The 13,969-nt window shown below is 39.5% G+C and overlaps 1 protein-coding gene across 1 annotated transcript; it reads right to left on the bottom strand.

Moving 5' to 3' along the window:
• Nucleotides 1-1,893: 1,893 nt before the first annotated feature.
• Nucleotides 1,894-10,568, bottom strand: tmem47 (transmembrane protein 47). Its single transcript, XM_008407989.2, has 3 exons — nt 9,914-10,568; nt 3,092-3,232; nt 1,894-3,001 (listed from the first exon to the last, which is right to left on the bottom strand). The coding sequence occupies exons 1-3, from the start codon at nt 10,137-10,139 to the stop codon at nt 2,823-2,825; spliced, it is 546 nt and encodes a 181-aa protein (XP_008406211.1). The 5' UTR covers nt 10,140-10,568; the 3' UTR covers nt 1,894-2,822.
• Nucleotides 10,569-13,969: the final 3,401 nt, after the last annotated feature.

The raw sequence follows: 13,969 nt of genomic DNA, 5'->3' as shown, positions 1-13,969 counted from the left end.
GAGCCCAGACTCTCAGAATCTGTCTTGACGTCTGCTCCTGTCAATCGATATACAAGCCTCCCCTTCCCCCCTTCTACCTGCTGAGGAAGAGCCACTATCTCCCCTCTGATTTCTTCTCCTGTCCACTACTGTGCACTATGATCATTGTTTTCTTTGGTGGATCATGAATCTCCTGGCATTTGTCGAAAAACAACAATAAAAAAAAAAGGGGCTGGAAAAGGTGCAACCGCAGCAGCAGTGACGGGGACAACGTGGTTTCTGGATGGAGGAGAAGCRGCTGTGGTTTACTTAGGGAACATTCCAGGCAGAGGAGAGTGACTGCCCTGTTTACACTGTGCCCATTACTGAACTCGGAAAGGAGGCACGTCCACTTTAATCCAGGACTTGTGTGTTTCACAATGACAGCAGAACAATGAACGAAGTGGTATGTAAGTTGTGACAAATGCGAATTGTAGATTGTACACTGTATCCGGCTCCGCGTGGGAGCTCGTATCACTGAAAGAACACTAAAAGACACTTGCATAAAAAGTATGCGCTTTGTACTTTTATGCATATTATGCCACCATGTATTATGTGTTCAGAAGATGTTGATTTCCTGTGCAAATGCCTCAACTTGCTGTACTTAATAAAAGAGCTGATTCTATGTGACTTGACGACACGAGACCGCGGTTTCTTTTGATTCCTGAACCAAACTTTTATTTTTCTTCCAGTATGAGTTTATTAYGTTGGTCATCAGAAACATCGCATCAAACGGTAGTGGCATGCACATGCTCTCGCTTTGTGAAGAAGAAGCACCATGAGGTTGATCATTGCATTCATCCTCACATCAAACCTGCTGCACATTAAACTCTGTTACTTTAAATACGATTATTATTAACCCCAGCTTCAATATCAAACTTTCTTCAACTACAGTGACTTTTCTCCTTGTTACACATTTTTGTTGTTATATTTCAGCAGAGTGGGAAGATAAACAAGCATCACATGGGGAGCACTGCGAGCACATGCTGAGGAGCATGATCACCCAGAATGATGGTGTGCAAAGGTTTTCCCACGGGGATGAAAGCATTTTCATTCCAAAACTTTTTAAAAGTTAAGTTCTGAGATATATTTATTTCTTTTAAGATTTTGTAATTCATTATAAGACTGAATCATAAAAAGGGTTTTGGGTTTTAGATTTTAGCAACAAAATCTGGGTATTTGGTTATGCTTCATTAATTTCAGAGAAATTTAAATGTAACTCATTTAATTTTCATCAGCTTTAGGCAGGAAGAAAAATCTGTAGCAGTCTGTATCAAAGTGGCTCTGAAAAATGCTCTGACTTAAAGAGACTTTATAACAGTAGATCTGTAATTTGTTGTAAAACACATAAACTGGACCTCACACCTACAACATCCTAAATTTTGTTGGTTGGTTTATACCAGTGTTTCTCAATTCCGGTCCTCACGCCCCCTTGACCTGCATGTTTAAGGTGTTTCCCTTCTGCCACACACCTGGATTGAATCTCTGGGTGATTAACAGGCTTCTGCAGTACTTGATGGTCATGCAATCATTTGAATAAGCTGTTCTGGAATAGAGGCACATCTAAAACATGCAGAGCAGGAGGGGCCTGAAGACAGGAATTGAGAAGCACTGGTTTATACTGATTTGGTCTAAAACCTTTTTGGAATATGAAGCAGATAAGCATCACTACTGTAAAACTTTGCTGTGTTTAGTCAAGTTTAGACCACCATCACTGCTCTTAAAAGTAGGTTGCAGGATGTTTCTRGTGGTATTTTCTATGAAATGACACTAAAGCCAAAAACTTAATTAGGAAAAGCCAAATACTTTGTGTTGCACGCACCTAAACATTGTACATTTTAAGAACAACCAGAGAAAATCGTGTTYTTTTTTTBKTTTTTTTTACAAAGTGTAACGTCTGCATCAAGTGTCTGAATCACTGGGTCAAATTTGAGCAATTCTTGAATTGTTTTCAGGGGCCATAAATTGCTGTTTGGACACCCCTGATTCAGACATGTATACACTCAGCAAGCATGGTCATTTGCCATTTTAATTCCCACTCTTCTTCTAGGATTGCATACTTTTTGATTATATTTACATATAGTACAACAGATATATTTTTAAAAAAATATCTGTGACCAATATTGTATTGGAAAATTGCCACTGCCACTGGTGATTGCTTGTGCTAATAATAACCCAGCATATGTTTCTCTGACTARAATCATATAATCAGTAGGTGTCTGTGGAATGTTTTATCTGTTAAAATAGCCCTTAATTACTATGAGTTTTAAGAGAAGAAGATAAAATAATGCTCCATGATCCCTTTTTCCATTTATGTAGAAAGGGAAGAAAAGGTTGTTCAAGGTCCAGCTGGGAGCATCTCTGGGGAAATGTAAAATGTTACCCTGTCTTCCTCGCTTTGTCATCACCAGGATATAACTTGAGCAGGACRTCTTCCTCCCTACGCTGGCCTGAAATCACCGCAGACTACTTTATTATTCCACTGTACCARATTTTCTGCTCAAATCTACGACCCACATGAGCTGCACATAATTATCCGATTAGTGACATTATCTCTCAAAATGTCTTCTGGCTGGGTTTGAATTGCTGCTTTGGATTTGTGGTTTAGCCTATTAATAAAACTCATGGGCATCTGTCCAGTTTGGGAGTCCACAGCATCAAACAGAAGAGTTTAGTACAAACACCATCAACAAGCGTTTTGTTTTTTCTTGTTTTCCAGTCTGTGGTTGTGCACTGTGGGACAGAGAACGTTCATCAAACGACAGCATGAAAACACTGGGGTTTTTTTCTCCTTTGTGACATTTTCAATAGTAATCTTCATAGTTCTTGGGGTTCAGGCAGTAGAGGATGGCGCCTCCGAAAGAGAAGATGGTGGATCCCCAGGCCAGGCCGTAGCCCCAGTTGAACTCGTGGTACACCCTCAGACTGACTGTTTCTATGAACTTGATTGGGAACAGGACCAAGCTGCAGACCTGAAGAACCACTGTAGAAAGAAAAAGAAGATCAACAATGTGCAAAAAAATGAGGACAAGGAATAAACATGGTCACTGTAGCCGTGGAGAAACGGACTGACCTGCGGAGAAAAGCATGACGGCCACGGGTTTGTARCAGCGACTCCTGGAGCCGAAGCAGAGGGAGACCAGAGCCACCAGGAAGGACAGCAGGGTGAGGGCTGCTCCTCCAAGCAGCAGGGCCAGCGTGGCGATCTGCCAGTCTGAGACCAAACACAGGGGCAGAAAGGACGGAGAACATCATGAAACCAGGCTGAGATGTATCGTGACAAAGGCAACTCCAGAGTAATGTTAGTCTAGTTGAGGGAAAATAAGTAGCAGTCCATAGTAGTGATGCTACGGTCACCAGGACTCAACAATAACCATGTTATCTACATAAAAATTCAGTTGTTTGTGTTGTGAGATCTCTCCTACTGTCACAAATGTAAATGGCTAAACCTGCAAAAACACAAAATCTCACTAAGAACTTTTGATCTAGTTTTTAGTGCAAATATTWGCAATTTAGTTCTCTTGAAATAAGGCAAAACTAACTTGCATGTAACTTTTCAGCAAGAGATATGAGCTTGTTTAACAAGTAATTTTTAATTAATTAAACTTAATTAAGGAATTACTAACTTAAAACAAGCTCCTATATTGTACAGAAAAATTGCTTGTTAGTTTTGTCTCATTTCAAGTGTATGAAGATATTTGCAATTTTGTGTCCTTAGAGGTACAGCTGAAACAGATTTGGATTTCTTAGCAACAAAGACTTCAGTTGGGTCGGAAGTGAAATGAAGGCTTTATATGTAATAGCACCTAATCCAAATTATTAAGTAAAATGTAGGATCTGTGATGCYACATTTTAGCATCACAGACATTTTTTAGAAGAAGAAAAAATGTGTGCTCATTTTTTCTTCTTCTAAAGGTCCAGAAGCCTTGCTTGAGTGTCTGACATARATTCATTCAAATATCAGAAGATTTTAAACACAAATTTGGGGGRAAAAAACACAAATATGGTCAACTCTCCTCTACCACTAAACTGAAAATGGGTAATCATWGGATATATTCACGGGATAATAATCCAAAACACATGACCATCTCTAACTTCTTCCACTGCCAGGCTCACTTTWCAAAGTGAGCCAGAAATGTTTTCTGCATCTGTGTCAGACAAGGAGTTGAGGTGTTGGTAAAATACCACAATGTAAACAAGGAGTATTTCTGGTCAAAAAGTGGGTGGGCTGCATAGTCTGAGGTTCTGTCAATGTCCCAACATGTTTCCAATCCAAAGCCACTTGGATTCAATGACCAGGAGGTGAACTACTCTGCAGACAAGATTCCTTCTGAGAACAGAAGCCTTGCTTCTGTTTTTTGTCTCCAGCTTGACAAAAWAAACTAACGCTTCTTTCTTTTTACTAAGCACAGATSTCAGCACTTCAGTAATGACTGCCAGTGCAATGGGAAGGAAAAAGCGATTCTGTGAGGTGGCTGCTCGGATAATGAGAATCCCTCCATCGTCTCTGGCTGATGCCAGCGCAGCAGCGTTCTCAGCATTTCCACTGACATTCTCTCCCCAAAAAACACTCAGCTGGAAATAACAGCCATGCCAGAGTTTTGAGATTTTTTTTGCATTTTGCACATTTAAAACTGAAATCTTCAATGTACGGTTTTTGGGATTTCATGTGATAGACCGACACAAAAGTAGAGCAAAATTATGAAGTTGAATGAAAACCGTTATATGGTTTTCAAACTTTTTTTAATAAATCAAAATCCAAAAAGTGTGGCACGCATTTGTATTCTCCTAAATWAAATGCAGTTCATCAAACTGCCTCCAGGGCAAAATGAATGAAACTAAATGCACAGCAATGCGAAGTAAATCTGTTGGAAGTTTCAAAATAGTCATTGAGGAAAGACAATTTTCAGGCAACAAAAGCACAGCTACAATGGAATAGTTTGCATAAAAGCCCATTCAGAATGGTCCAGTCAAAGTCCAAACCTAAATCCAAATGAGARTCTATGGCAAGATGTTCTCCATTCAGTCTAACTGAGCTATTTAGCTAAGAAAAAAGGACAAAAAATACCAGTCARAAGATGTGTAAAGCTGGTGGATGTACCCCSATTTCATGCTACGAAATGCTAATTCTGGGGCATTGAATACATGAATTTACAGCAAACCTTTCCTATTTATATTGTAAAAATTTGAAACCCACTTGTCATTTTTCTTCAGCTGGTTATATTGGGTTTAAGCTTCAGACCACAGTTTTTGATTTAGTATTTAAAACCTGAGCTAAATTAAGGCGTGTGTTCGAGATACCAGGTTTASAGCTTTAATGAGCCACTGGAGACAGGCTCAGGTTTGTTGTAGATATAATGTTATTGTTTTATAGATTAGCGGACTCTTCCTTTACTTGCTTCTGTGTACTCACGGAAACAGGAGGTCAATACGTAAACATAGAGAGGATATTATGGGGAGGAATCTGATTACACAGGAGGAAATCATTTAAAGCGGAGGGTGGAGCAAAGACTTGACATCAAAGCACAGAGGCATGCTCTGTAGGCATGGATCAGTTTTACAATAGGTGAGAACGTTCACATTCGAAGACAATAGTTTGAAAGGGCTTCTTCTTTTTTCTGCCTTTATGCCTTTAAGGAGTCCAGGGAATTGAAAGAAAAGAAAAAAAAAGATTGAGCATTGCCAAGAAGATTTCCTCTCTGTTGGGGCAGAAAATCATCAAAACATTCACCAGCAGGAAGAAAAGTGGAGAGACATAAGCTGCTTAAAGTACAGTTCCCACTCTTTTTGGAAGGGGACTTTAAACCAGAGGCCAAGTAGCTCAAATATAAACAAACATCAGCTACTTTTGACCAAATATGGTCCAGGATTTGGTGTTTATAAAAGGCCCTTGTCACTACAGGATGTTGGAAAGAGCCCACTTCTTGTTACACAACTCACGGCCCCCGTCACACGCGRACCCCTCAGTGTTCGCTACCTCTCACAGGAAATAAGAAGGGGTTGAAGTGACTTGACCTGCGGTTGTCACACAGCACTCCACTGCTCTAATATCGTCCCTGGGTCAGCTCGGTGCCTTCAGCCCACGATCGGTTTCAACTGGCCGGGCTTTATCAGTGGGCTCGCGAAAACATYGGGATGCAGAAAGTTGTCTCATGTCAGATCTGGAGCAGAGCCTGTGTGCTGAGCAAGAAACACAGCCAGATTTGGGAGTGCTTAAAGGCTCTGACGAGCAGGAASCGCCAAATTTTAATCTGCGCCCTGCGTGATGACAGATGGAAAAGGAGATACCGTGCATGAGAAGATCAGATCTGAGCTTTAATTACGGTTCCSGTGCGTGCGTGTGAAGTGTTGATTGAGAAAAACCTTCGAGGTCTCAGTTCAGTCTCTGTCTAAGGCAGAACTGTGTCACAGAAGAGCCCCGAGCATCTTGTTTCACTTTAAACACCCGCTTTGTCTCAGATCAGAAGGATGGAGAATCCAGAAAGTGCTTCGATCAGAGTCCCCTGGCTCAAGCCCATTGCTGTCACCTCAACCAGGCCATCACTGAGCTGTGACCATCCTCAGAGAAGAGATAAGCTTCCAGAAATGGGATCAATATTACATTATTAATGTGCTTTGCCTTCACCGCCTCTCACGGAGCTGGACTGTCTCACGAGCTGGCGCCACAGCCGTCCCCTCATCTCACACCAGCCTGGCATCGACACACTCTGCTCTTGCATGACTGCTCCACATTCCAAGCCCAATGTCGAGCCTGTGCAGGTTTAAACATGACCTCTGACCCCACCTCCCTGTCTCTCTGTGTTATTGTGAGAGAAATATACAGTGGAATTGAGATACTTGCATACCTCTCTGTGAAAAGAGATAACTGTTTTTCTTAATGTCTGTTTAAGACATTTTAAGACATTAAGAAAAAGTCTTAAACATCCTAACTCCTAAGCAGTTAGGATTTGCTTAATGCTAAAATAATGTTGTTATTATTCGTGTTTTCTTGAATTTTGTCCCTTTCCTCCTGGCAGATCTAGTGTAAGTGAGTCAGGATTGAAGGTCACTTTGCTCACACACACATTTTCAACTCTGCCTACAAACTGTCTCTGAGACAGAGCCACAACATTGGCTATAATGTCTTTGTTACTAAATTGGGTTGGTAAGGCTACGGTCATTGTCCATTCACAAGACACATCCATGCCTAATCCTCACTGATGTGTTGAGATGTGGCTTTAATATTTCCACATAATGCTATGTTCATCTTCTTTTTTGTGAAGCCACCGTTCCTTCTTGAAGCAAAAGTGTATTATTGTTCCTGACGAATTGACCCTTAGCTTTATCAGACCACCGGACATGACTCAAAAACATTAGGTTAGTTTTCCTGAGTTGTATATGCAAACTATAATTCATGTGTGTTATTTCTAGAATAATTGCCTCTTCATCTATGAGTGGCCTTACAGTCCATGTTGTCCCAGGACTCATTTAATGGAAAATGACAGTCTGTTACAAGATTAAACAAGTTTCTTAATTTGTCTTTGTTCTGGTGTTCAAATGGCAGAACTCATCTTTGGGACATAAAACCTCATTCCTTTCTGAATGACATGGGAAAATATTTCCATTATATTTATACTTGGATATATTATACTATATAATATACTATTTGGAAACTGAACCCAAGGATGTGGTTGATTTGTGAAGGTACAAAAATATCCTACTGATATCTTGACTGATTTAGCTTCAAGTTTCTCTGATGTCACACAAGAAAAAAAAATGTGTTTGAGGTTTTGCCTTAAAATGCCTTAAGTACAAGTGTGTCTCCAATTAACAAAAGAAAAATTAAGAGCTTAAAAAGCAATGACAAAGTCATATAGGATTCTCTAAGCTGTTAAAAGAAAGAAAAAATCTGTGTATGTAAAATTCTGGCATTGAATAAAGTGATAAAAATCTCAAAGTAATAATAATTTTGATAATCCCAAGAGTAGGGTTACACTGAATCAAACCATCTTTTTGTAAGGTGTACTGACATATCTAGTTTCATCTGTACAKATATATTTCAAACCTCTAACAAACAACATCTTATTGTTTTTTTCCAGGTCACACACTGACTCATAGATCAAGTTCAAACACATCTATGTGGCCAGATGCTGTTTCAGACTAACAAGATTTAGTTAATGCCCCAAGCATGACACCAAGGAAAATATTTGGGGGRTGGAGTGGTTTGAGAAGAAAAAGATAGAGGAGAAGGGCAGCTAGTGATTTCTGGGCCTCAAATCAATAATCCTTACCCAAGCACAAGCCTAAGGAAATAGGAAGTTTGCTGTGTGCATTCACTGTGGCATGCTACTGCTGAGAGCTGACATGGAGGCTGCTTGTCTTTCTGTGGCACCGAAGTGCACTTTGTCTGCGCTGACAGAGGAACGGGGGCCAGCGTGACCCATCTCAGACAGAAAGAAAACATTTTGTCAAGCTAACAAAAACACGATTCACCGCGCGGCACGCAGGAGAAGGCCAGAGGCAGCGAAGAAAATGAAATATTTATAGGTAAACAGGAGAGCACAGACAGAAAATGCTAGACAGTCAGCTCACTGTGGGTTTAAAGCTGTATAAACCGATTTATGCTTTACTTGTACGCATTTGTATTTACATCTGGCTTATAGGATGATTTTTTTWAAAAAGTCTGTTGGTGAACAATGTCATAGTCTGAAAAATGTTCCTGGAATAAATTTAGCCTTCTTGCACATTTTAAGTAGTAAAGATGGGAGAAGAGAGGCAAAAAGGAAGATATTGTTGAAAATTAAAGTTTGCCACAAGCCATGCAGGAGACACAGCAAACATGTGGTCGAAGAAGGAAAAGATGCTCCGTCAGATAAGAACAAAGCTGAGATTTGCTGACATAAATATACAATGCTCTGTTTGGGTCTAATACTGCACGGCACCACAAACACATCRTCTTTAAGGTGGTGGCAGCATCATACTGCGGTGATGCTTTATTTTGATGGAGAAAGGGTCAGAGATCATGAGAAAATGAATTGAGCAAAACACAGGACGATCCTGAAAAATGCCTATTAAAGGCTGATATCCAAAACTGGAACAAGTGGCATCAAATCACATATTAGCATTGACACAAATACAAATATAAATCATGACTTTCCAGCATATTATTCAATCAAAAACTGATTARCTTTATGCTGATATGAGGTAACCCATYAAATGCACCCAGACATAACTCTGAGGGGACTCCTCAGAGAGGGGACTCCATGAGGAAGAACCCTAAAAGGGACAAACCCAGCTTTTCTGAAGTGCCTCAATTGTTTCCCTGGTAACTAATCTCCAGGCATCTGGATCTCTGGGGAGCTCTGTGTTCTGAGTTGCCCTTGCTCCTTGGCCGGTGGAGAAACCCACACAAAGGCTCATTTTGTACGCAACAAAAGGCCAAATGAAACCCCATCTGGAGCGCTCCTGGTTGGGAAAGATTTCCACTTCATTCTGCGGTGAGGGCTACAGCAAGAAGAGGAGAAAAGTTCACAAGAACAGATAGAAAACTACTGCATGTCTCAAGACTTGCACTCAGGGGATTTCTATAACTGACTGTTTTCCGCAATACCTCTTAAGTTCTGCGGTTTAAGTTAAGTAGGCAAGAGTTAATTATAAAGTAATTAACATTTAGCCCTCTTGTGGGTGATGTTTTATAATTTCACACACAGACTGGATTGGTTCAGCAGTGTTCTGACTGCAGGGAATCAGGGATCCTTTGTTGCCGATGCGCACATTTAAATATGAATGTGGGTGTCTGCTGCACCCACATTTCTGTCATTTAACAGTGAAACACTCAAAAAAAAAAAAAAAAAAAAAGAGCTAAGCTGGTTTAAAAACTTCCAAACAACATTTTGGACATGTGCGTCTTTCTCACCGGCGGCCAGCGTGCTGCTGCAGGACCAGTCCACGGAGCTGACGGGCTTCCAGCAGGACTCCCACATGGACAGGTAGTACTGGTCCTCCGCCGTGACCCACGCCGGGCTCACGATGGCCCCGACATCCAGGCAAAGCGCTAAGAAGACGCACACCAGTCCCACAAACTTCAGGGGCGTCAGCCCCGACACCCGCACCTCCTCTGTGCCGCTCACGGATGAAGCCATGTCCCAACAAAAGTGTCTGGCAACTTCAAACGGAGAAGGGGAGTAGAAAAAACAACAACATTTGTGAGTTTCTGTCTTTCCTAAAGTCCATATGGTGAATGATGCTCAGGTTGTTTCAATACTGAAACCCCTRTCCGGTTTGGCCGCGCTGTGTTTACAGGATGGGGAGCCGCTGYTCACTGACTGCGCGTCCCGCTGGTGCGCACAGTGCGCTCTGCTGACAGGACAGAGYAGCTGCATATCACTGAAACACCATGCTGCACCTGCTGGGTCCTAGTGCCTGGGATTATCTGCGTCTCTATGCAGCTTCTATTAACTAAAACACGCATTTATTCATTTTCATGCCAAAATGATCGCATAAAAGACAAATGGAGAAGTCAAAGTAGTATAACTTTAAAAAGTTTTTTGTTTTTTTGTTTTTGTCTACAGCTAATATAACTGCAACCTGTTTCTGTGTACATTTTTACAGAAGCCATTCATTTTTACATTTTGTTGTTTCGTTTATTTTTAAAGTTTTTAATATTCTTGCCTTCAAATTAGAGACTAAGGAAAAGGGAAATTATGCAATTGCAATGCCAGGGTTTGCAATATCATGATTACTTTATTTTGTAGGTTATTTTATTGGAAGTGTCAAACATGCAAATTATGCCACCAGGGCTGGTGTTCTTTTTGTGTATTTTTAGTGGCCATATTTTAGTTATAAAAGGCAAGACTAAGGATGAATAAAAAAGTGCTATGTGTCACAAAAATGTTGAAAATTGAAACCTTATTAAACAGGGAAACAAATAAAAGAAAAAATGAAAAAAGAGAGAAAGAAATAAAGAGTGAGAGGAAGAAGCAAAGAAAGAAATCAATGAATAGTTATTGCCCAAAGTTTTAGACTGACATACTTTCTATTCTCAACAAGCTTTTCTGTTTCAATGTTGTTGTTATATTTTTTGTATTTTTTGTGAAACTCCTGTCCTCGACTGCAACATTTAGATATTGCTTTGCTTCAACAGCCCTGAGTCAAACAGTTGTGTCTTTACCTGGAMTCTGCTGAACATGGCTGCAATGTTGACGAGATAATTCAACCATTTGATTCAGATCTATTGGAGCAGGCAGACAGTTGAAGCTGCAAAGCACTTAAGTTTGACATCCCTTACAATATTGCGAAGTTCAACAATGAATACAATTTGAAGGATTTTAATGAGAAATGCGTGAAGCTTTTATCAGAGATTTAACAGCAAAAGTGGCTTCCTTTCTTAATGTCAGCATCCAAAGTTTTCAGTCTCGAGGAGAACATTCTGGTAGATCAGACTCAAAAGTTTTGTCCACCATTTGTAAGTAAAAGCATCCAGTCCATTCAAAAGAGGTTCCACTCTTGTATTTATTAGTATATTATTATTAATTATTTGCTCACAACAAAAACACTGATTGTACTACAGGCTGTAGCGTGTCAAATAAAAATAGTTTGAGAAATGTTCTCTGGTAACCTTAAACTATGTTTGTTTATATTTGGCACAACATAAATAACCTGACCTATAGRTTCAGTGACAAATGTGGGCCACAGTTTTTTCAAATACAGACATTACATTTCTTTGTTTTTCCCAAATTTAAATGTCGCATTACTTATGAATTCATCCAATGTCTGTGGCATGCACAGTATCAAATCCTACACTTGTCTTGCTTTTTTATCTGACATATAACTTTAAYGTGCGGCTTGAGTTTCTTGGAATACATTTATTTACCGAGCGAAGCCTCCAGTTAAATTATTAGAGATACTTTTCAACATCCAAAAAGCAAAACTATCAGCAGAAATTCAAATTCTTGCTCCTGTGTTCTTGGGAAGAAATGTTACTTTAGTGAGAGGTAATGGCAAGCACTCACAGAACTCAAGATGTAAAAAATTATTCATAATTTATACTATTGATCCYATGTGCAATATCAGCTTTATAGCTCAAGCCTCAACGATTCTGAAGTCTTGTACATTTTTACACCCTTTTTTGTCTTTCTCTCACCCACAGATGCTGTGAGTAGAGCTTACGCAGCTCATTTATTTTATAATTAAACTCTCCTAATTCTGTTTCCTTAGGGAAGAACCGCAAAATTAATTGATATTGATTTACATAAACACACACACACACCCGCACGCACGCACACACACACACACGCACACACACACACGCACCCCCCCCCACACACACACACACGGACACACAGATAACAATGTTACAAAAGTGGAAAAAGGCTCCAAACTTATAAGGAAAAAAGTCTATCATAAAACAATACAGATTTTTTTGTTTTTGTAATTTGCTAAACTGAATGTTTCTGTCTGTTTTGGGAACTCCCTGACAAAATCAAATAATGAACAATAATTGAAATGCTTYGCTAAATGTATTTATGTAAGATCTTCATTTGTTGAAAAAAGAAATAGAATTTGCCAATGGCTTTTGTGAATAATTGGTCTCTCTAATAATTGTCCAACTTAGATGATTGCTGCAGGCGCCTGTCGCCCCCCGTGACCCTGTAGGGATATGGGGTATAGACAATGGAGAGATTTTGTTCTGTTGTCAAGAGTCTGTGACTCTCATGCATCTTTGTGGAACAATTTATGATGGAAAAAAAAAATAATTTTTACTTCTGTGAAGTTGCAAAGGACATGTTTGGTTATGGGTGAAAACTCTTGCAATGACACACTCAATTTGAGTGTTCAAAAGATTAATTTTGAATATAGAAACAAATTTAAATTATCCTTTTTTCCCCCTTCCAATATTAATTGGACAATGAGATAATCTCAGCAAAAACAAAATRAAGTAGAAACTGGAAAATGTCAAACACTTCATGTGGTTGGGTAATTATTCATTATGATAGTGAGGGGTTGACTTTATTTTTAAATGAATTTCAGAGTTTTCCAATTTGTTGAGCTGGAATAAGAATGTATGTGATTTTACATTTAGTCTTACTGCAACATAAAATACTGTCACGTAAGAAACCACAGACTAAAGTTCTTAGTATCTAATAGTATAGTTTGAAATAATTCTTCAGCTCTATACAGGCTAGCTAGCTAGCTAACTAACTTACTAACTAGCTAACAAACTAACTAACTTACTAAAAGAACACCAAAACTAATTGTTAAAAGTCTCGAAACTCCACAACTCCTGCATCAAGAAGCTTTTCGCTTCTGGCTGGAAATTGCACATTTTTTTCTTTCTGGTAYGSCAGGGCTTATTAATGAGTTGGTTTCCTGGTAAAGAAAGAAAAATAGACAAATGAGGCCTGCGATGACAACAAAAGAGCCTGTTGTTCCAGGTACTTTTGTGTCCGCTTGAACAAACTGTTAATGCGCTCTTGGAGTAATTTTAGTTGGTCTACAGCTCCTGGAAGGTTCTCCACTGTTCCATGCTTTGTCCGTTTCTAGATAATAGCTGTCACTGTGGTTCTCTGGAACAAAAGCCTTAGAAATGGTTTTGTAGTTCTTTCCAGACTGATGTCAAGGACTTTGTTCTATGTATGGTTACCTTTTGATGTAGGTCTGCTAYGGCTGGTGAAATGTAGCATTCCATAAACCGTAGTCACTCACATTTATTCATGATTCACTTTTCAAATAAGGCCAGGTTGGCTTGACAGATTTCCCCTTGAAAATGTTTTGCCATTTACATACAGTTGTGGTTATCTTGATATTTTAAYAAAACGGAAACACTCAGAGTGTGAAAAACATGCCAAAGCACAAGTTATTTAGAAGGAATAAAAWAATGGAAACTTTATTTTGATTTTCATTTAAAAGGTTTGTGTCTGTGTCTTTAATTGGGGTGGGGCGGGGGGGGAGTGAGGGACCGCTGTTGCAAACA

This window comes from Poecilia reticulata, linkage group LG4 (assembly GCF_000633615.1).
Source record: "Poecilia reticulata strain Guanapo linkage group LG4, Guppy_female_1.0+MT, whole genome shotgun sequence".
In the NCBI taxonomy this organism is placed as follows: Eukaryota; Metazoa; Chordata; class Actinopteri; order Cyprinodontiformes; family Poeciliidae; genus Poecilia; species Poecilia reticulata.
The sequence above is the reverse complement of the archived record's forward strand: the minus strand, read 5'-3'. Positions and strand labels throughout refer to the sequence as shown.